This window comes from Portunus trituberculatus, chromosome 22, assembly GCF_017591435.1.
Source record: "Portunus trituberculatus isolate SZX2019 chromosome 22, ASM1759143v1, whole genome shotgun sequence".
In the NCBI taxonomy this organism is placed as follows: Eukaryota; Metazoa; Arthropoda; class Malacostraca; order Decapoda; family Portunidae; genus Portunus; species Portunus trituberculatus.
This window is the reverse complement of record NC_059276.1, coordinates 10,091,197-10,113,905: the sequence shown is the minus strand read 5'-3', so window position 1 is coordinate 10,113,905 and position 22,709 is coordinate 10,091,197. Positions and strand designations below refer to the sequence as shown.

The window sequence follows — 22,709 nt, the reverse complement described above, 5'->3', positions numbered from 1 at the left end:
AAGGTACGTAGTGGGGTGACTTTCTGAAGTGCTGAATTTTGATTAAATGTAAGTTAAGGGCGGGAGGGGGGAAGTCTGAGGTGACTTTGTGGTATCCTGGAGAATAAAATACGTGTAGAATATTGTATCTTGTTACCCTTTTGTAGTGCTAAGGTATACTGTGGGCTGTAGTGTATGCTGACCTTGTTGCTTCATTCTCTCTCTCTCTCTCTCTCTCTCTCTCTCTCTCTCTCTCTCTCTCTCTCTCTCTCTCTCCAGTGATGTAAGGTACATAATAAATGAGAAAGGCAATGACATTAACCAGAGAGCATTATGAAGTTTCTTGTATAATACTATACTTAGCCTATATGTAACCCAACGCTTTGCACACAATGGCTACTTAGATGAATATTTAGCTTACAAAGAGGTTTTCATATTTATTGTTCTTACTATTTGGCGATTTTAGTTTCAGAAACTTGCGTGGTCATTAAGATAGGGAAGACTGCATTATTTTTCCTACCTCCATAGACTACTACTGTGAATAAAATCGTCTAATCACACACAAAAGTCGTATTACAATGCGTTCCAGGACTGAAGAGGTTAAAACGAGCAATGGAAACCCCTGTAAAAAGAAAAAAAAAAGATCCATAAAGTCAGGAGAAACACTGAGAACACGGCTAATCATCTCTGTGGCCTTCGAAAATGGTCGTGATGAGAGAGCAAAGGATTTCTGAATAAGTGTGGACCGGTTTTCCTTCCGCTCTGCTCTGGGCCTCTGACGGGGGTTGCGTATGCGAGGTGTTTGGTGGCAGAGTAGTGTAGATTCTATTCAGACTGCCGCATCCCACACACTCCTAAATTTTTGTATCCACGTTTACATTATAAAGTCAACCACCTCAACAATCTCACACATTTCCATCAAATAAATAACTGCATAGCTTGGAAGGGAGAAATTTGTCAACGTGCTCTGGGTAGTGAGCAGTGAGTACCGACCGACAAGCAAGAACACACCCATAAACCCACAAGCTTCCAATACCCAAAAAAAAATAAGACAAACCAGTAAATAGTTAAATCAGAACTTCCCACTTCGAAAATGGTCGTGATGAGAGAGCAAAGGATTTCTGAATAAGTGTGGACCGGTTTTCCTTCCGCTCTGCTCTGGGCCTCTGACGGGGGTTGCGTATGCGAGGTGTTTGGTGGCAGAGTAGTGTAGATTCTATTCAGACTGCCGCATCCCACACTCCTAAACTTTTGTATCCACGTTTACATTATTAAGTCAACCACCTCAACAATCTCTCACATTTCCATCAAATAAATAACTGCATAGCTTGGAAGGGAGAAATTTGTCAACGTGCTCTGGGTAGTGAGCAGTGAGTACCGACCGACAAGTAAGAACACACCCATAAACCCACACAAGCTTCCAATACCAAAAAAAATAAGACAAACCAGTAAATAGTTAAATCAGAACTTCCCACATATATTACAGCACTTGCCACCTTTCCACACACATTTCCATCAAAATAACTGAAGACATTGCACGGATAAGAGAAATTGAACGCGCTGTAAGTAAGTGGCAGCAAGAACCGAGAGGGCTGAGGTAGGCAGGGTCAGCGCCAGGCAGCACCATCCCACACCCTCCCCCCCAAAGACTGTTCTCATTCTCCCTTCTCACTCCAATCCTCACTCCCAGTATCTCTTCACCATGCTGTGGGTGTGGGTGTGTTGCCTCGCGCTGGCGGCGGCCTTCCCTGAGGAGCCCGCCAGTATGTCAGGTATGTGGAAATAGTTTTTGAAGTGTTCGTCGTGTTTGTGTGATTCCCATGCGGCTCAGATTGTGCATTGAGGTCTTGTGTTATGTGCGAGTTGTTTTTTCTTGTGTATTTTCATTCTCTTGTATTTCTGTGACCCGTGTGTGTGTGTGTGTGTGTGTGTGTGTGTGTGGTATTTTAATGAGTGTGTTGTATTGAAAATGTTTGCCGACAAGTGTACCTACGTGTGTGTGTGTGTGTGTTCTATTTCTTGCATTTTTTTAGTCTCTTGTGTTTCTCTAACGGGTATTGTGTCATGTGCCCCAGTATAGCTATGTGTGTTTGTATGTGTAGCTGAATAGTTTAGCATACTTTAGTTTAGAGACTGGCATTCTTAAACACTTCTCTCGTTAGACTGCTTCAAAGGCCAGAGAAATAAATGATAGGTATTCGTGTTCTTAATGATGTTTTCTCTCTCTGAACACTGGTTAACCTATCCATGAATTTATGAAGACACCCGCTATGCCAACAGCTGACTAGAACCTGTTGAAAGTTCTCAAGACACGGAAAAGCGTTCAGAGTATGTGTAGCGGCAGATTTTACCTACATAACGAGAGAGCGCTTTGTGGAAAAACTTTACGGATATGTAACATTTATTAGTTTTCATGGAAGTAACCGTAGCCATAATAATTTCTTAGGTATTGTACATATTTCTGGGCATAATATGATAAGTTTTCAAATCGTGATCTGTACAAGGAAGGATTTAATCGAACCCTAACTAGCCATCAAATGAAAACGGGAATGTCACTTCAATATTAACCCAAATAGAAGGAAAAAAAAAAAAAAAAAGAATCCTCAGGTAACCTACTATAGTTTCTTGTATAGATAGACTACTTAGCTGTGAGAATGTGAGAAACGGAAGAGAATAATTTCACTGACTCTGACAATAGTATGTGTGTCATGTTACCATCTGTGTATCTGCGAAAATTACCTTCCTTCAGCGCGAGAATGGAGGGCAACAGTGTGAATAAGGCTCATATTCTCAAACTTTTCTCTGCTTCACCTCCACTATTTCAAAAGTCTATTTAAATTTGCACTAGTTTATTAATGTGCTTTTATGGTTCTAGAGGCAAAGTGATGAGATTTCTACATTATTAACTGGAGAAACACTCTTGAAAACCTCGCTAATCATCTCTGTGGCCTTGGAAAACAGTTGTGGTGAGAGCAAAGCGTTTTTGAATACCGACCTAAGACCCAAACATTCCTTTAACATTACTGAGACACTACATTCCCAAACATCTTAGTCTTCCCTCCGCCTTATTTGAATAGCATCTAGTTGAAATTATTGAGGGTTTTCAAGTGTTGTGACTCAGGATATGTCATGTCACCATCTATCAGAACTACGATGCAACAGTGCTATGACTAAAATGGAGCAATGTATAAACGTTTCTAGTAATATACGTGCAATAAACGTTTCACCATGACTTTCTCTTCTGATAAATTAGTGAGCGTTTCTAGATGTTCTCAAGAGTATTCTCATGATTCTAGTAAAGTTTTAACGAAAATCATGGATGAATCGGTAGAAATATTGACTAAAACCTGGCTGATTATATTTTTGTCCTTTGAAAACACCGTGTCCTATAAATAAACCTCTAAGTATAATTTTCAACACAAGGATAAAATGTAATTCAACAGAGAGACGAGATTGATGTCGTTAGTTAATTCTCGACAGCATCACTTGAATTACTGATCTGAAATTTAGGGTTGCCACCTGTCCCTTAAAATAGGGAACCGTTCCGTATTGAAGCGTGAAATGCTGCGTTCCGTATTGAACCAATACGGAACGCCATTTGTTCCGTATTTGCCCGTATGAATAGTCAAGCAAATGAAATTTATGATCCATTCATATTCCAGGTCGCTACTGTTTTCTCCAAATGAGTTTTTTTTTTTCTTTAATTAAGGGATATATATTTTTCAGTGTCTCATTCTTTAGAATTTATACATACACATGTAGTTTCAAAAATATATTACTGATAACTTGACTGATGAACGTATTTTGCAATATATCCTCACATTTAGTCAAGATATCCTTGAATTCCTCCTAATACAGGGTACTTATGGAAGAGCTGATCTTCAAGCCTTGTCAATATGATTGACTTTCTACCCGCCATCACTGTTCCAACCTCAGCTAATGCGTTCCGTATTTTTAGGAGGTGGAGGTGGCAACCCTAGATCTGATAGTGAATAGACTCTAGTTTTTCAGTTATTAGGATGTAAGGACAGGCTCTATCACACACACACACACACACCAGAACACTCCATACTGCCAGCCACCAGCCAGCCAGTCAACAAGGGAGGCATAGTGTACGTGTCAGGTAGCATAGCATAGTGGACACAATATACATATACAGTACGCCGTAACCCCACCACCACCACCACCGCCGCCGCGTACAATACCATATCTGTTTGGTTGGAGAGCCTGAGAAGGAGGAAAGAACTTGAAGAGAGAAAAGGAGGAAGGAATGAGAAAGATGTTTTGTAGATAAAGGAAGAGAGTGGGAGATAGAGGGAGGTAGAAATGTCTCTCTCTCTCTCTGGTAAACACACTAACCTGACAAGCAAAGAAATAAACATGACATAATAGATAACTTGCTTCTCCTCGATTAGGTGACCTTTCTCTTGAGGGTGTGAGCTTATGACAGTTACATAAGACTTGTTGGAGTGTTACCTCACTTCTGCAGCCTACATACATTATGCTCCACACACACACACACACACACACACCGCTGATAGTATTAGTTGTATTTGTAGTTGTAGTAGTAGTAGTAGTAGTAGTAGATAGCAGTAACATTATATATTCTTGTAGCCTTCATTCTCTCTCTCTCTCTCTCTCTCTCTCTCTCTCTCTCTCTCTCTCTCTCTCTCTCTCTCTAACTTCAATCTCTTTCTGTGTGTTCAGAGGTGGCCGGGGAGTCAATGGAGGAACTGGAAGCGAGAGCGAGAACCTTCCTGGCTGAAATAGACGCAAGAGGATCTAGGGAGTGCACGCAGGCGACCACAGCCAATTGGAACTACGCTTCAGACATCAATGAAAAGCACAGGAAGGAAAAGGTGAGTGTGAAAGTCGTGATAGGATTCATTAAAGCGTTTGTCTTCCGCCCTGACACACCCATACGCACTCGGTAACAAGAGAATAGACACTTTTTGTCATGTCTCTTTATGTGTTCAGAAAAACAAGGGGGCGAGTGAATGAGTGTGTGTCGTGACAAGAGAAGTTTAATGTGCTTTTTTCCTCGCCTACACACACACACACACACACACACACACACACACACACACACACACACACACACACACACACACACACACACACACACACACACACACTCTCTCTCTCTCTCTCTCTCTCTCTCTCTCTCTCTCTCTCTCTCTCTCTCTCTCTCTCTCTCTCTCTCTCTCTCTCCTTCAGTGTCTAGTTCAGAAGCCATGTGAAAATCCTGACAGGTTTATATGCATTTCCATTTTTATTTGACATTCCCTCCTCGTAAAACTTGGATATTTAAATTTTATCCTCGCTTTTACAACCGCGTATGAATGTTACATCGGTTTTATATTTAGGAATGATTCTTGTGAAGGTTGTGTGATGTTTACTATTGATAATTTGGAGGTTAGAGAGTGCTATGTGAATTTTTAATGACACATACTCAGGCTGAGGAGTAAATGAAAGGTGTGGTAGTGATTAGAGGTATATAAGAATAAAATAAGCCTTTTAACCCCTTCAGTATTGGGACGCAATTTTTACCTCGATATTCGTGTACCATTAGACCATTTTATGGACATTAAAAAGGGTATATGAAGGTCAGAAGATTAATGGTCACAGTCTTCACTATTTTAATCCCGACTTATAAGTTTCTGAAGCTGCATACAATCAATAAATAGTAACCTGAATGAATATGGAAATGCATCATGGTACTGAAAGGGTTAATAGTAGGCTTTTTCCTGTAGTGGGCCTTTTTAGCTCCTTTTTATTGTCCTTGGTTGGTTTTCTCCTTTTAACATAAGAAAAAGGGCAAAGTAAAATGTACCCCTTAAACAGAACCAGATTTAGGGATGTGTTTTATATTCTTTTCTTCGTAAGCGTTCACTTCAAGATAAAACTATTGGCGTTGTTACACTAATACCTTTGCTGGCTTATATTTGTCCATTTTTTTTTTTTTTTATATCATGTGGGCTTTTCACGGGAATTTATGGGCTAAAGGGGATACTTTTTAGGGTACCTCCTATCTTAAAGCCCACCCGCTAGGAAACCGTTGCCCTGAGTGAGGAAGCCCAACCTACACTCAAACCGTGGACAGGATTCGAACCCGTGCGCTTGGAGACCTCTAGGATCCCAAAGCACGAATAGTTCCACTGTACCACGGCGGCCCCAAATTTATATATTATCATCTTCTGTCCTTCCTCAAGCATGTAGACACTTCCTCATCGTCACAGTCTCGCTCTGAGGAACGTTGTGATTATGTGACTTGCAATGTTAAAAGGAAGAGAAAGAAAATGTGTGTGTGTGTGTGTGTGTGTGTGTGTGTGTGTGTGTGTGTGTGTGTGTGTGAAGGCCGTGGGGGAGCAAAACAAGTGACGTATGCATAAATGTTTGCTTGAGATGTAGCTGTGTTTATTTATTCATTTACTGTCTGTATCTCAGGTTACATACTTAATATTAATACTATTTATACACACACACACACACACACACACACACACACACACACACACACACACACACACGTTAACGCTGATGAGAACAGTAACAATCGCTCTTAACCTCAAGATTGGCAGGGTGTTTGGCGCTGCCTGAGCCATTCACGGGACAAGAGGACGTTTCTCGTACCTCCCTAACAAGAATGACAGACTATAGACCCATGTCATCCTTAGATATTCATCATTAAACGCTTCGCTCTCCCACCACGACGAACTGAAGTCTTATTATCATTACGTGAGACACTGAGGGAACAAGAATAAATGTCAATGGTACACGTTACTAGAATGACAGACTATAAACCTGTGTGATGCTTAGATATGAAATACCTCCCTCTTCCACCACGACGAAATTAAGTGTTATCATTACGTGAGTCAATGAGGGAAGAAGAATACGTGTCAATGGTACCTCTTATTAATGACAGACTATAAACCTGTGTGATCCTTAGGAATGAAACGCTTCGCTGTCCCAGACTCCCACCACGACGAAGTGAAGTGTTATCATCATTACGTGCATGGTTAAAGAGAATCTGCAGTCTTATCCTTGATAAATTACAAAATAACCTGCAAAACATCACACTACTTAAGCCATAAAGGATAAGAGGTGTCATTTTCCGTTTACTGTGTGCATGTGGGTGTGTTTGTGTGTGTGTGTGGGCGTGTGTGGGTGTGGGCAAGGAAGGAAGGCATTATATTTTGATACACGTTACATTTTTAACGACAGAAGTGGCTTGTATTCTGAAACTCTTGCGCTTTCACACCAAGGATATTTTCAAAGGTCACAGAGATGCTTTGCCGGGTTCTCAAGAGTATTTTTCTTCTTAATAATGTAAAAATTATGTTAATGTCAGTAAAATCTTGAAAATCACCCTTAAAAAATCCGTATAACTTCAATACTAATTTTAAAGGTCATATGAATTATCACCAGAGTTCTCAAGGCCGCTTCTTCTCTAAATAATGTAGAGATCACGCGAGTGTTTAACAGAATACAATGGGAATACAGATAGGCAGACAGGCAAAATTTTGTGAACACATCAACAACGACGTTTTCCTCCAATGCCTGTGGTTCCTTGGTTGCGGTGGTGATAATGATGATGACGGGTGGTGGTGCATGCATTTCCTGGTGGGTGGTGATAAATATGGTGATTTTTAGTAATGAGAGAGAGAGAGAGAGAGAGAGAGAGAGAGAGTCTACTACAATAAGCATTACTACTATTATACACGAAGAGAAGAATTAAGCAAGCAGTTACATTTTGGCACGATAACGTAGATATAGTGAAAATGGAGGCATTGTATGCATAACGATAACAATAATGGTGACAATAGTGATGATGGTCAATTTGTTTGGTGACAGGCAACGGCGCAGATCAAATAAGCGGCATGGAAGAATTTAGCAAGCATTTATATGGCATTATAACTTGGATATAGTGAAAATGGAGACACTGTATGCATAACGATAACAATAATGGTGATAATAGTGATGATGGTGAATTTGTTTGGTGACACAGGCAGCGGCGCAGATCAAATATGCATCCTGGGAGAAGGAATCATGGCATAAAGTGAACGAGTGGAAAGGAACGTGGCAGAAACTAAGTGACCCTTCCCTCAAGAGACAGTTCAAGTTCCTGTCCATCCTCGGCACTGCTGCGCTGCCCAAGAAGGAGTTAGAGAAGGTACGTGAAGTGTGTGTAATTTACTAGTTTAACAGTTCAAGTTCCTGTCCATCATCGGCACTGCTGCGCTGACTAAGAAGGAACTAGAGAAGGTACGTGAAGTGTGTGTAATTTACTGGCTTGTGTACTGTAAGAGCCCTCCGTCACTGTCCATTTTTAACCCCTACAGTACCATGACGCGTTTCCATATTCACTCTGCTTACTGTTTGGTGATTTTATACAACTTCGGCAATTTATGTGGGGGATTGACATAGTAAAGACTGTGGCCATTAATCCTCTGAGGTCCGTACATCCTTCCTAATGTCAATAAAATGGTCTGATCGTACACAAACCTCAAGGTAAAAATGTATCCTAGGATTGAAGGGGCTAATCCCTCCAGTACTGGGATGCAATTTTACTTTGAGTTTTGGGGTGTGATTAGACGATTTTATTGACATTAGGAAGGGTCTATGGAAGTCAGAAGATTAATGGCCAGAGTCGTCACTATTTTAATCGCTACATAAGTTTCTGAAGCTGTATAAAATCACCAAATAGTCACCAGAATGAATATGGAAACGCGTCCTCGTACTAAATTAATCATTCATGTTTTTGTTTTACTCTTTTTTTAATTCATGTCATAATTTTTTTGGGTTTCCTGTCACTGTCTATTGTTTTTATTATTATTATTATTATTATGAGGTCAATGAAGGCGACCCACTGGAAAGCATAACTGCATAAACCCAAAGGCCCAGTGGGCCCAGTGTTTGTCATTAATATTTCTCTCCTTTTTACTCACTGTTTCTCGTTATCTTTTGTTAATGTCACAGTTTTTTCTTGTTTTTTTTCAGTGTCTTGTGTTTTTGTCACTCGCTGTATTGTTTTTATTTATGTCACCATCACTCCTTACTTATTCCTTTCACTGCCAGTCAGGTTAGGTTAAGATAAGTTAGCTTGTTGTTCTTGTACCTGTGTTTCTTCTTTCCATCCTCGTTATTTTTACCATCATTTGCATTACCTCATTACTACCACCACCATAACCACTAGCTGGCAATCAAGTGGGCCTTTTTTGTTATATTTTTTGTAGCCCTTGGCCAGCTTTCCCTCATGTACCACGCCCTCCTTTACAGTACAACAACCTGATCACGGAGATGGGGACAATTTATAGCACTGCCAAGATTTGCGACTACAAGAAGACAGGATCCTGCAAACTGACCCTGGAACCTGGTGAGTAGTAGTAGTAGTAGTAGTAGTAGTAGTAGTAGTAGTAGTAGTAGTAGTAGTAGTAGTAGTCTTTTCTTCCTTCTATCTCCTTTTTACTCCTTCATGTTACCAATCCATCTTCTTTTCTTCCTTTCATCTCCTTTTAACTCCTTCATGTTACCAATCCATCTTCTTTTCTTCCTTTCATCTCCTTTTCACTCCTTCATGTTACCAATCCATCTTCTTTTCTTCCTTGTATCTCCTTTTAACTGCTTCGGGTTACCTCACACCGATGCAATCTTTCAAAACACCAGGAGTCAACACCCTCACAACCTTTTAAAATGTCTCTTGACTAAACGGAACAGGAAACTAATGCTTTTTTTTCTATTCGACTATTAATATTATCTACATTTCCGCTGTCCCGTTTATCTCATTTATCTATTGTCAGTTCACGCATGGAGGAAAAAAAGATAAATAAATAAACTGTACTATTATTGTTATTGTAAAGAGCTTTGGTGTGACTGTTTGCATAATCGAGATCAAATGTTGTAAAAAATAATGATGAAATGAGACGATGCATAAACCAATACTCTCTCTCTCTCTCTCTCTCTCTCTCTCTCTCTCTCTCTCTCTCTCTCTCTCTCTCTGATAAACCTCTGCTTCCGCTTTTATTGTTAGTGTCGAACCTTCCTTGAAAAATCCATTGTAAGAGAGAGAGAGAGAGAGAGAGAGAGAGAGAGAGAGAGAGAGAGAGAGAGAGAGAGAGAAACTGATTATTGTTTTCTCACTTCCTCCTCTCTCTCTCTCTCTCTCTCTCTCTCTCTCTCTCTCTCTCTCTCTCTCTCTCTCTCTCTCTCTCTTCCCAGTAGGTCAGTGGCTTGAACTTTCATTTTTCTTATTTTCTTCTAGTCGAGAGAGAGAGAGAGAGAGAGAGAGAGAGAGAGAGAGAGAGAGAGAGGTATAGCGGCAATCAGGTTAACGGTCTCGTGATATTTGGCGGTGAGGAACCGTTGTAGTAGCAGTAGTAGAAATAGCAATAGTAGTAGTAGTAGTAGTAGTAGTAGTAGTAGTAGTAGTAGTAGTAGTAGTAGCAGCAGTAGGAGTGGTGGTGGTGGTGAATGGCTACAGGCAAGGCGAGAGACTAAAACATTCCCTGTGTGTGTGTGTGTGTGTGTGTGTGTGTGTGTGTGTGTGTGTGTGTGTGTGTGATGGGAAAAGGTGAGGAAGTCAACTCTCTCTTGGATAACTTCGCCAACACCTTATATGTATTATGGTATACTAGGGAGGAGGAGGAGGAGGAAGAGGAGAAGGAGGTGGAGGAGGAGAAGGAGGAGGAGGAGGAGGAGGAGGAGGAGGAGGAGGAGGAGGAGGAGGAGGAGGAGGAGGAGAAGAAGAAGAAGAAGAAGAAGGAGTACAGAAAGAACTTAAAAAAAAAGAACAAGAAGAAAATGAGGAGGCGAAAACAGGAAAGGTGACAAGGTACGGAAAGAAGAGAAGAGGAATATGAGGAGGAGGAGATAGAAAATAGGTGATAGAAAGGGAAGAAGAGCTGCGGATAGACTAAGAACAAGAGGAGGAGGAGGAGGAGGAGGAGGAGGAGGAAGAGGAAAAGGTGTGGATAAATAACAGGTGTGACGAACACTTGTATATGAGAGAGAGAGAGAGAGAGAGAGAGAGAGAGGTGGAGGGAGGAAGAGGAATCCAGGACAAAGGAGAGAGGGAGAGTAGTATCAGAACTTCTTTATTTTGTTTCACTGCACTTCGTTCGTTTCAAAAAGGTGTTCATTTCTTTCCTTCCTCTTGATGTTACAGATTTTCCTTCTATTTCGCCATGCAGAGTCAATTTTTCCTTTATAATATTCCGTGACTTATTATTTTGTGGGATAAACGAGAGAAAGCCAGCACCAAAATGGGATTCCAGTTTTATTCAAGGATAATATGGCGATTCCTCCACACATCTCGTTTTCTTTATCTCTATCTTTTATTCTCTATCTCTCTCTTATTCTCTATCTTTATCTTTTATTCTCTATCTCTATCTTTTATTCTTTTCTCTCTTTTATTCTTTATTCAAGGACAATATGGCGTATCTTCCACACATCTCGTTTTCTTTATCTCTATCTTTTCTTACTACATTACTCTAATAATCTACATATCTATTATTTCTTTATTTCATCAACTAATAATTTCCGTAGCTATTCAATTTATTATGCATTGATTAGACTGACTGATTATTTAGTTATTAATATTGTCTCCATTTATAAATTGCCTTATTTTCAATTCATTAACCTCTTCATTACTGGGACACATTTTTACCTTGAGATTTGTGTACGATTATACCATTTTATTGACATTAGGAAAGGTCTATGGAGGTCAGAACATTAATGGCCACAGTCCTCACTATTTTAATCCCTTCAGTACCGGAACACATTTTTTACTTTGAGATTTGTGTACGATTATACCATTTTATTGACATTAAGAAAGGTCTATGGAGGTCAGAACATTAATGGCCACAGTCCTCACTATTTTAATCCCTTCAGTACCGGAACACATTTTTTACCTTGAGATTTGTGCACGATTAGACCATTTTATTGACATTAGGCAAGGTCTATGGAGGTCAGAACATTAATGGCCACATTCCACACTATTTTAATCCCTTCAGTACTGGGACACATTTTTTTACCTTGAGTTTTGTGTACGATTAAACCATTTTATTGACATTAGGAAAGGTCTATGGAGGTCAGAAGATTAATGGCCACAGTCCACACTATTTTAATCCCCCACATAAGTTTCTGAAGCTGTATAAAATAATTATAGTAAGCAGAATGAATATGGAAACGTGGCATGATACTGAAGGAGTTAACTTACTATGTATATAACTACTATTTCTTTCCTTTCTTTATTTAGTTATTGATGTATTTCCTTTTATTTTTCACCTTCTTTATAGTTAATAGTTTCGTGCACAGCTGTGTTGCTATTTCAGTTACAAATGTATTTTTTTTCACCTTTTTAGCTTATCTATTTACGTCATAACCTTGAGCTTGAGGACACACACACACACACACACACACACACACACACACACACACACACACACACACACACACACACACACACACACACACACCTGCAGTATATTTCAATGTGTAATGATTCGGCTATTCTCAGGTGTTTTGTTATTGATGAATGTGGTGGTGGTGGTGGTGGTTATGGTGATGGTGGTGGTGTTGTTGTTGTTGTTGGTGGTGGTCCTTTTTTTATTTTCCTTCCTTTTCTCTTCTTTTTTCCTTGTTTTTTTCCTCCTTCTCAACTCTCTCTCTCTCTCCGCCTCCTTCTCCTCCTCTTCCTCATTTCTTTCCTACTTCTCAGATGTTGTCCTAAATTTAGCTAAAACATTTGAATATCTCGCGTTTTGTTTAGAGAACCAGGATATAAGGTAGATAGCACAAATATAGGAGGTAAAGACAGCAGATAAACATGAGAGAAAGAAGATATTGATAGATGAAAAGTGAAAGAAACGAAACAGATATTGAAAGAGAGATAAAAGAGATAAGGATCGATAAAAGGAGAATGGAGATAAAAGAGAAATAAAAAGGAAAAATATAGTTACGTATGTAGAAGATGAAAGTGGAAAGTAGGAAAGGAAGAAAGTAAGAAAAACCTGCAATTCTCTCTCTCTCTCTCTCTCTCTCTCTCTCTCTCTCTCTCTCTCTCTCTCTCTCTCTCTCTCTCATTGTCCTTACAGTAGTGGTTGTAATAGTAGTTGTAGTAGTAGTAGTAGTAGTAGTAGTAGTAGTAGTAGTAGTAGCAGCAGTAGTAGTAGATGATATTTACCACACTCACACGAACAGTTAATGACCCCAGATAACTACAGATCACAAGTTAGATAGCACAGGTGTAAGAAAGAAGCGCAGGTGAGGTGGACGAGAACATGTGAGGGAGCGGTCAGGTGGAGGGAGAGAGACAGGTATACAGGGAAGTGGGCATAGACACGCGCATGTTGTGAAACTTTTCGATCCACTGGTTGGCATGGACTGGTTTTTACTACGACTTGCCAGAGAGAGAGAGAGAGAGAGAGAGAGAAAGTTAGTACTGGACCTCCAACCTCATTCACTCTTCGTCCATTGGTCCTCCACATCCCTTTCCCTTCCATTCGCATCCACGTCTTATCTTTTCCTACTCTTCTCTACCGCCCTTCGATCTATTCCAGTTAAAATCTTTCCTACTTCTCGTTTAGGTAATATTTGGCGTACTTTGCAGTGTGTGTGTGTGTGTGTGTGTGTGTGTGTGGTCGGGCTTGTTTTGAGTGGTCTCGCTTTCTAAAGTAGCCAATTTTTATTGAATAATAAGCGAACAAGGTACTGGTTTTGCTTATCAAGAGTAGCTACGTGTGTGTTTTGGCGGCCAGATCAGATTTCACTTCGTGGCATCAGTTGTGCCTGCGTTGGGCCAAGGATTCACTGACTATCCACCCTTTCACTATGACATGCAGCAGTTCGTAACAATATATCATTGTACACCATCTTCACTGCATCTTCAAAGCCTTTCACAAGATAACTGCAGAATCTCTCTCTCTCTCTCTCTCTCTCTCTCTCTCTCTCTCTCTCTCTCTCTCTCTTGTCACGGAATTTACCAATATACCTCCATACAGATGTTAGTTCTCGTCAAAATTATTCTCGATTATCAAAATTATCCTCTTGACTGTGCGTGTGATTTGGCGTGAATCAAACCATTCGCTCGTGGCTATATATTCCATTAGCCACGGAGATAATTGGCCAGGTTCCCAAGAGCGTTTATTCTGCTAGTAATATAGAAATGGAGTTAATCTTTCACTATAACCGTATAAACATCCTTAAAAGCGCCATATTAGTTCAATTAGAGCCTTTTGAATGTAACGGAAGTGCGACGTATGTATTTAGTGCAATGACGCGCGTTTTCACATTCATTCTAGCTGGTTACTATTTGGTGATTTTATACAGCTTCAGAAACTTATGTGGGGATGAAAATAGTGAAGACTCTGGCCATTAATTTTCTGACCTCCATAAACCCTTGTTGATGTAAATTAAATCGTCTATCATACCCAATCTCAGTAAAAAATGCGTCCCAGTTCATATGAAAAGGTTACGCAAATGGTCCTCTCAGCGCGCTTCACTATGTAGCGTCTCCAATCCCCATTCTTCCCACAGATCTAACGAGGATCCTGCGCACCAGCCGGGACTATGGTGAGCTGGAGCACGTGTGGAAGATGTGGCGTGATGCTTCAGGGAGGCGTATGAAGAACCACTACCACCAATTTGTTCAGCTCGCCAACAAAGCCGCCAAACTCAATGGTAAGGTGGATTATGCTGCCTTCAACTGACCATCTTCCCTTCGCAGCAAAATGAAAGCAGAAATGTTGTCCTGTGTCTTCATAGTGTAAAAGGCATAGTGTCAGCTTACAGTAACTCTTTTTTCTTAGATTTTGAGATCACACGTGCTTCAACTGACAATCTCCTTCCCTTGACAGCAAGAAAAAAGCAGAAATGTTATGTCTTGTGCCTTCATGGAGTTAAAAAGATAGTCAGCTTACAATAACTCCTCTTTTTTTCTTGATCTCGTTCTCTTGACAGCAAAAAGAAACTAGAAATGTTACGTCTTGTGCCTTCATGGAGTAAAAAAATTATAGTATCACCTTTTTCTAGATTTTGAGAACATGGGTGAGATGTGGATTTACCCTTACGAGTCGGCCACCTTCCGCGATGACCTGCGCCACCTGTTCATGCAGCTCAAGCCTCTCTATGAACAGCTGCACGCCTACGTCAGGAGGAAGCTGCGGGAGGTGAGTGTGGTGCCCTGCGCATTACAAGTCATATAATCAGGCACCTCGACTAACAGACACACGATTGATTTCCCTCCCTTCCACACTCGGGGTCTTTCACTAACCAAAAAATGTCTCGTGGTACTTTGTGCATTACAAATCAGAGGCAGAATCACACACCTCACCACTAACATGCACGCTTGATTCACTTCCCTCCCTTCCACACTCGAGGTTTCTCCCCAGCTTCCCTTATTAACCAGAAAAATATGCGTCTCGTGGTACCCTGCGCATTACAAATCAGAGACAGAATCAGACGGCTCAACATTAACAAACTCACTTGATTCACATCCCTCTCTTCCACATTCAAATCTCTTCCCCCACCAACAAGAAAAATATGCGTGTTATGTACTAAATGTGGGGCCCTGCGCATTACAAATCAGAATGAGAGACTGCAGAGGAAGGGAGAGAGGAAAGGGGGAATTATCTAAATTTACTTTTGATATAGTCTCTCTCTCTCTCTCTCTCTCTCTCTCTCTCTCTCTCTCTCTCTCTCTCTCTCTCTCTCTCTCTCTCTCTCTCTGAACTAGCTTTTACCATACAAACAAAAGAGAAAAGAGAAAATTATCTAGCCTATTTATTTTGGTTTTTAATTTCCTTTTCCCACCTTGATTAAAAAGGAGGAAGGGAGAGAAAAGAGTAATTATATATAAACATAACTTCCTAGCATGTGTTTTGGTATTTATTTTCATTCATGCTCCACTTTTCATTTTATTTGATTATTTTTTTCTTCTACCTGACTGTTTTGAAGCCTAGTATCACCTCAAACCTGAAAATTGCAACAAGAAAGGCAGAATAATGTACATATAGTAGTAAATTATCTTCCTTACTTCTCTCTTTATATGATTTACCATTCATGTCACTTCTACCCAACTGTTTTGAAGTCTATTATCACCTCAGGGCTGGAAATGCTACAAGAAAGGCAGAATAAGCAGTAGTAAATGACCTTCCCTAGTGTATCAAAGTGATTTGTTTCCTCGGCAGCATTATGGCGAGATGTACGTGACCAAACGTGGCCCAATCCCGGCACACCTTCTGGGCAATATGTGGTCACAGTCCTGGGCTGAGATTTACGACCTGGCCATCCCATACCCTGGCAAGACTTCAGTGGATGTGACACCTCAGATGGTGCAGCAGGTTAGCCGTGTCTCAGGTGTACTCTGCATGTCTCCCTTAGTGTGTGTGTGTGGAGAGTAAAGGCAGATGTCATATCTGTCTATCTATCTATACCAAGGCAGCAATTTCTCACTGGGTACAGACAAAGGGTATATTCTGAGAGGCCTTCCTACCTCACCATTATTTTCAAAGCCTGGAAAGATGATAAGCCAGTAAGAGGAGGTGTCATATCTGTCTATCTATCTGTCTGTAGCAAGGCAGCAGTTTCACCCACGGTACAGACAAGGGCTATATATCTTACCATTATTTTCAAAGTCTGCAAAGATGACAAGCCAGTAAGAGAAGGTGTCATATCTATATGTCTATCTATACCAAGGCAGCAGTTTCACACAGGGTACAAACAAGGGGTTTGTTCTGAGAGGCTTTGCTATCTCATCATTAATTTCAAAGCCTACAAAGATGATAGCCAGTTTAATAGTGTATAAATTTTGTTCATCTGGCAATAGAACTGTAAAAAACTCCCTTAAAAACCATAAACACCTCATTAGATAGAGATAACATCCAAACAGTGAGGAAAAACATTAGTAGGATCCATAAGAGCTAGAGAAATCAGGAATCACAAGCACTAAAAGAACTAGAGCTAAATATGTCCTAGTAATTTTGAGAGCAGCACTGAAATAAACCTTGTCTCTTCAGGATAATGATGCATGGAAGATAAATATTAGTAGAATCCATAATAGCTAGTGAAATCAGGAATCACAGGCACTGAACAAAGAACTAGAGCTAAACATGCTTTAATAATCGTGAGAGAAGCACTGAAATCACCCCAATCTCTTCAGGGTTACGATGCACGCAGGATGTTTGAACTGTCCGAGGAGTTCTTCACGTCACTCAACCTGACACGCATGCCGGAAGAATTCTGGCGGAACTCTATCATTGAGAAGCCACAAGGACGCGAGCTGGTGTGTCATGCCTCGGCCTGGGACTTCTGTAATGGCCAGGACTTCAGGTCGGTATTCCTTATGTTGCTTGTGTCTGTGTTGTCTGTGCCCCACCTGTTTGTTTTTTCTTTAGTAGAGAATGATTGCTTAGTTTTGAAGTTCAACATGCTATAACAAAGGGAGTGTCTGTGTGATTTACAGTAAGCATTGCAAACAAACATCAGTATTAGTGTGATGGAATGCTGTGTATATTTACTGTTGAGTTAAACATGCTTTAGTAACAAGAAATTGCATGATTGGAAATGAATATTACAAACAGACGATATTAGTGCTGATTATTATGCTTTTATATGCTTAATGATATTTTTACACATAGAAGCCTTTAAATTGCCTAATTACACCATTAGTATTTACACCGATTACACACCAGTATGCATGAACACACACTACATACATACAATGATACAATGAGTGTATGAACAAGTCTTGGTATACGCAGATAATTTATTAATCATGTGAATATCTGATAGATATTGACAGTCACATGTTATATACAACATACTTCTGTAGTACTATTTCGTGTTGAGTCACAGTCCTTCCCTTGCCTGTCACTATCTTGACTTCTAAGACCTTGTATTCTTCCCTTGAAGAATTAAGCAGTGCACTGATGTGACCATGAATGACCTGATCACAGTGCACCATGAGATGGGTCACATTCAGTACTTCCTTCAGTACAAGCACTTACCTCACATCTTCCGGGAAGGAGCAAACCCAGGTGAGGGTTTGACCGGCTGGCTGGCTGGCTGACTGGAGTAGTCTGATTGCTTATTTTCTTCCGTTTCTTCTCTTCTTTCCATTTAGTTTCTTTTAACACTACCCGAGAAACATACACACTACACACAATAACCATGCAAACCTTTATTTTATTAGCATCATGTCATACAGAAACCCCCAAGCACTCACATTAAAACAAGTGCTCACACTCAACTCCTCAGGATCAAACAGTGCACAGAGGTCACAATGCGAGACCTGATCACTGTGCATCATGAAATGGGCCACATTCAGTATTACCTGCAGTACAAGCACCTTCCTTTAGTGTTCCAGCAAGGAGCCAACCCAGGTGACCACTCAAGGCGGGAGGGGCAAGTAACTTCTCATCTCCACCTCACTGTTTCCCTCACTGTTCCTGCCACTCGGACCTTCCAAGGGGAATCAGCACACATGTGGAACTAAATTTGCCAATCTTACTGAATGCTTTCCTACTCTTTGATTTGGTTGCTTCGTTTTTGTTTGCACTTTCTAACATTCTATCTACCAACAAACCTATCTTCCTATCTATTTATCTTTTTATTTGTCTTTTTGTGTATCTATATGCTGAAATGAAGCTTTAGAGTACTTATAAGTTATGAATAGCTAGGGAAAAAGGAGAAATAGTGTGTATCTCTTAGAAGCACATGTGTACTCTATGAATTCTCATGCTTGTTACATATAAATAGAAAAGTAAGACTCATTCTGAAACAATTCTGGCCTCACCTTCACTATATTTAAAAGGCTCTAGTTGAGTGATACAGGTAGATAGATAGATTAACTGAGAGATTGACAGAATAATACAAATAGTAATAAATTATCTTCCCTTTATTCCTTTTTAATTGATTTTACCGTTCATGTGACTTCTGCGTGCCTCACTGTTTTGAAGTGTAGTGTCACCTCAAAAAATTGCAACAAGAAAGGCAGAATTGTATGAGTTGAAAGTGACACAGAGAGATAAGATAAAAAGATTGATAGTTAAACACATTAACTGAGAGACAACAATAAACTACCAACACTCTGAAACTCACCCCCACTCGAAGGTTTCCACGAGGCAGTGGGTGACGTGCTGGCTCTGAGCGTTGCCACACCAAAGCACCTTAATAAAGTTGGACTCCTGGACCATGTGGAAGACAACCCTGAAGTGGATATCAATTTCCTGATGAACATGGCGCTGGACAAGATCACCTTCCTGCCGTTTGGTTACCTGATGGACCTCTGGCGCTGGGACGTGTTCAGTGGTCGAGTGCCATACAGTGATTGGAACTGTTTCTGGTGGCAGCTGAGGTGAGAAGAAGCTCTGTCAGTTTATTCATTGGTTTAATATTTGTAAGGTGATTTTTTTCTGTGTGATATTAATGTGGGACTGTTTCTGGTAGCAGCTGAGGTGAGGAGAAGCTGTTTACTGAATGGCTTGTCATCTCTATTAGTTTTCTCATTAGTTTAAAATTTGTGAGGTGATTTTTCTTTATGATATCAATGTGGAACTGTTTTTGGTAGCAGTTGAGGTGAGAAGAAGCTGTTTACTGTATGGCTTTTAACCCTCTTCTACCCACAGGTATGAGCATAGTTTTTGGTACTGTATAATATTAAGATCAAGCTATTGTGTCTTCTAACCGTCTTTCCACCCATAGGTATGAACTCCAGGGAATCAAGCCTCCAGTGATGAGGTCTGAGTATGACTTTGACCCCGGAGCGAAGTATCACATTGGAGCTAACGTGCCGTACATCAGGTAAGCTGCACAGATGGCTATGCTGGGCTATGGTGGGTGTGCTACTAAGTCTTCCATTCATCCACCTATTCCTTTGTATCTTAAATGTAACAATTCCTAAGTTTGAAGCCATTATTTTTTGCCCTACTGTGATTACTTGGAGAAATTTACATGTACCACCCTTTTTTTTTTATATGTAAGAAGGGATAATCAGCCTCTTAATTGCCAGTCCCCTTGCAGGTTTGAGAGAGTTAGCACAAAAAAAGGGATAAATGTCTTGAAACCTCCCTCTTAAATGAAGTTAAGTCATAGGAAGTTAGAAATACAGAAGCAGGCAGGGAGTTCCAGAGTTTACCAGAGAAAGGTATGAATGATTGAGAGTACGGGTTAATTCTTGCATTTGTTAGAGTAGGGATGAGAGGAAGAAGAAAGCTTTGTACAGCAAGGCCACAGGAGGAAAGGAGACCTGCAATTAGCAAGATCAGAAGAGTAATAATAGATTTAAACACACCTGAATTATAAAGAGAGTTCCTTGATGTTTTCTTTTTTTTTCCAGGTACTTTGTGAGCTTTGTGGTTCAGTTCCAGTTCCACAAGGCTCTGTGCTTAAAGGCCGGGGAATATGACCCACAGAATGCCTCCAAACCTCTTCATAAGTGTGACATTTACCATTCCACTGAGGCCGGCAATGCTCTGGGGTGAGTTAAGCTGTCAATCCAACCCAGTACACACACACACACACACACACACACACACACACACACACACACACACACACACACACACACACACACACACACACACACACACACACACACACACACACACACACACACACACACACACACACACACATTCATACTCTTTATCTCTTCACCCACAACTTGTCTTAACATCAGAAGTCAAGTGAGAGACGGAATAATTGCTTTGAAGAATGAAACTAGCCCAGAATTAACACCTTTGTTTCTCTCCTTCCACTGACAACTAACCTGAATGTCATAAAAATCACTTACTGTTGGTATTTAGAAACAGAGAGAGACAGAACAGCTTCCATGAAGAAACCAAGAATGAAACTAACCAGGAATAAACGCCTTTTGTCTCTCTGTCCAGCCACAACTAACCTGAACATTCTCTCTCCTTCCCCCCACAACTAACCTGAACCTCATAAAAGTCACTCATTGTAGATCCTGAAAGCCAAGAAAGAGAGAGAGAGAGAGTGAGAGAGAGAAATAGTTCCCTTGAAGAAGTCAATTAAGAATGAAACTACTCTAAAACATACACATCATTCTCTCTCTCTCTCTCTCTCTCTCTCTCTCTCTCTCTCTCTCTCTCTCTCTCTCTCTCTCTCTCTCTCTCTCTCTCTCTCTCTCTCTCTCTCTCTCTCTCTCCTGAACTCTAAAAAATCCCACTTCCTTTCACAGAGACATGCTGCAGATGGGTTCGTCGAAAGAGTGGCCTGACGCTATGGAGGCGCTGACAGGTGCCCGAGAGATGGACGCCTCAGCTATCAGGGAGTACTTTAGCCCTCTGGAGAAGTGGCTGAGGGAGGACAATGAGAAGCACGGGGAGTTTATTGGCTGGGAGACTGGTAAGTGTTTATCATCACTCACCATGATGTTAGTATTTCCTGGTGACTTTTCCTCCATTATCAGTGACACTTTCCTATTTACTGCTACTCACCTTGATAGTATTTTCCAGTGACACTTCCCTCCTCCACAGATGAAACGCTCTGCTCCTCTGAGGGAATGAGTGAGGGTGCTACGAGTGAACCAACATCCAGTGCTCCCTGCTGCTCCCCTGCCTCCCTGCTGCTGCTGCTACTGGTGGCTCTGCTCGCCCACTTCCACTGATCCACTCACCCACTGACCCGCCTGTTCCCACACATCACTCCGCCCTTTACTCTTCCACACCTACACTGAATCTCCACCTCATGTTTTTAATTGTCCTCCACTTTTTGTTGTTTCACTTCATCACTCTCAGAATCTCCACTTTTTTTTGTATTTCTAAGTGTGGTTAAGTTTTTATTCTATTATCCTCACTCTATTTCTATTGTTGCACCTTCGATTATTATATTCCATTTGTTCATTCACCTGTACTCTCTTCTCTATCTCTCTGTGTTCTGTTTCTCTGTTGCTCTTTCCTCCTGGTGCTCCATTCAACACTCCTTGCCTGACACTCTCCATGCTCACCAGTGCCAGTGTTCAGGGCCATGTCACTCTTTATCGGGTGACAAGTGGAGTGAAAGATTTATTTTTTAACGTTTTTTTTTCTCAAGGGAATTTATTTATATTTTCCTGAGGGTATTTGTTGGTTGAACGGTGTCATTTTAACCGCTAGAGGCTTTTTATCAAAGATGGATTATAAAAAAGATATGTTTTAATATATTTTTATAGAGCGAATTAAATATGCCTTGTATTTATGAGGAAGGTTGTGAAGATGTTATTGTTATTCTTGTGCCTTTTAACAGATGTTTCACCTGCAAAGAACACATCTACGAAATGACATTGAAAGTGACCAAGGCAGGGACAGATCTTTATTAATATTAACACTAGTGAGAAATTTTAACAAAGATTTTATGAACGATCTATTTGTATATTTGTTGTAAAGACTTGTACTTATACCGACAGACTTTGATAGAAATTTTGCTGCATGTGATAGTTGTAACTTTGCCCTGAGTGTGTGAGTGGAGAGTTTCCTTCCACTGCCACTCACTGTGAAGGCCTTCCTGAGTGTAAACAGCAGATTGACCATGTGTACATTATGCTTACTGTACAACAATGAATAGCTGTCCTGCAGTAAGAATTGACAAACTATATCTTGTTTTAATTTCATGCACTGTAAGTAACTGAAATGGTATATGGCTCCTTATTTCATGTTCCTATGTTCATATTGCCACTGTAGGTAATTGGAAGGGTATGTGGCTTCATTATTTCATGTTCCTGTCTTCATATC

General features: G+C 40.5%; 1 protein-coding gene across 2 annotated transcripts; it reads left to right on the top strand.

Annotated features, from left to right (window-relative positions):
- Window positions 1-1,594: 1,594 nt before the first annotated feature.
- Window positions 1,595-22,570, top strand: LOC123507320 (angiotensin-converting enzyme-like). 2 transcript variants are annotated; one of them, XM_045260080.1, is made up of 14 exons: window positions 1,595-1,751; window positions 4,687-4,838; window positions 7,988-8,152; window positions 9,259-9,355; window positions 14,515-14,658; window positions 15,010-15,146; window positions 16,167-16,319; window positions 17,138-17,307; window positions 18,235-18,359; window positions 19,090-19,333; window positions 19,681-19,779; window positions 20,315-20,455; window positions 21,179-21,345; window positions 21,477-22,570. In XM_045260080.1, exons 1-14 carry the CDS (start codon window positions 1,682-1,684, stop codon window positions 21,605-21,607), a joined length of 1,995 nt encoding a protein of 664 aa, XP_045116015.1. In that variant the 5' UTR covers window positions 1,595-1,681; the 3' UTR covers window positions 21,608-22,570. The 2 variants fall into 2 exon arrangements, with proteins under 2 accessions (XP_045116015.1, XP_045116016.1); XM_045260081.1 differs by lacking the exon at window positions 18,235-18,359 and adding an exon at window positions 17,890-18,014.
- The last annotated feature ends 139 nt before the right edge of the window (window positions 22,571-22,709 follow it).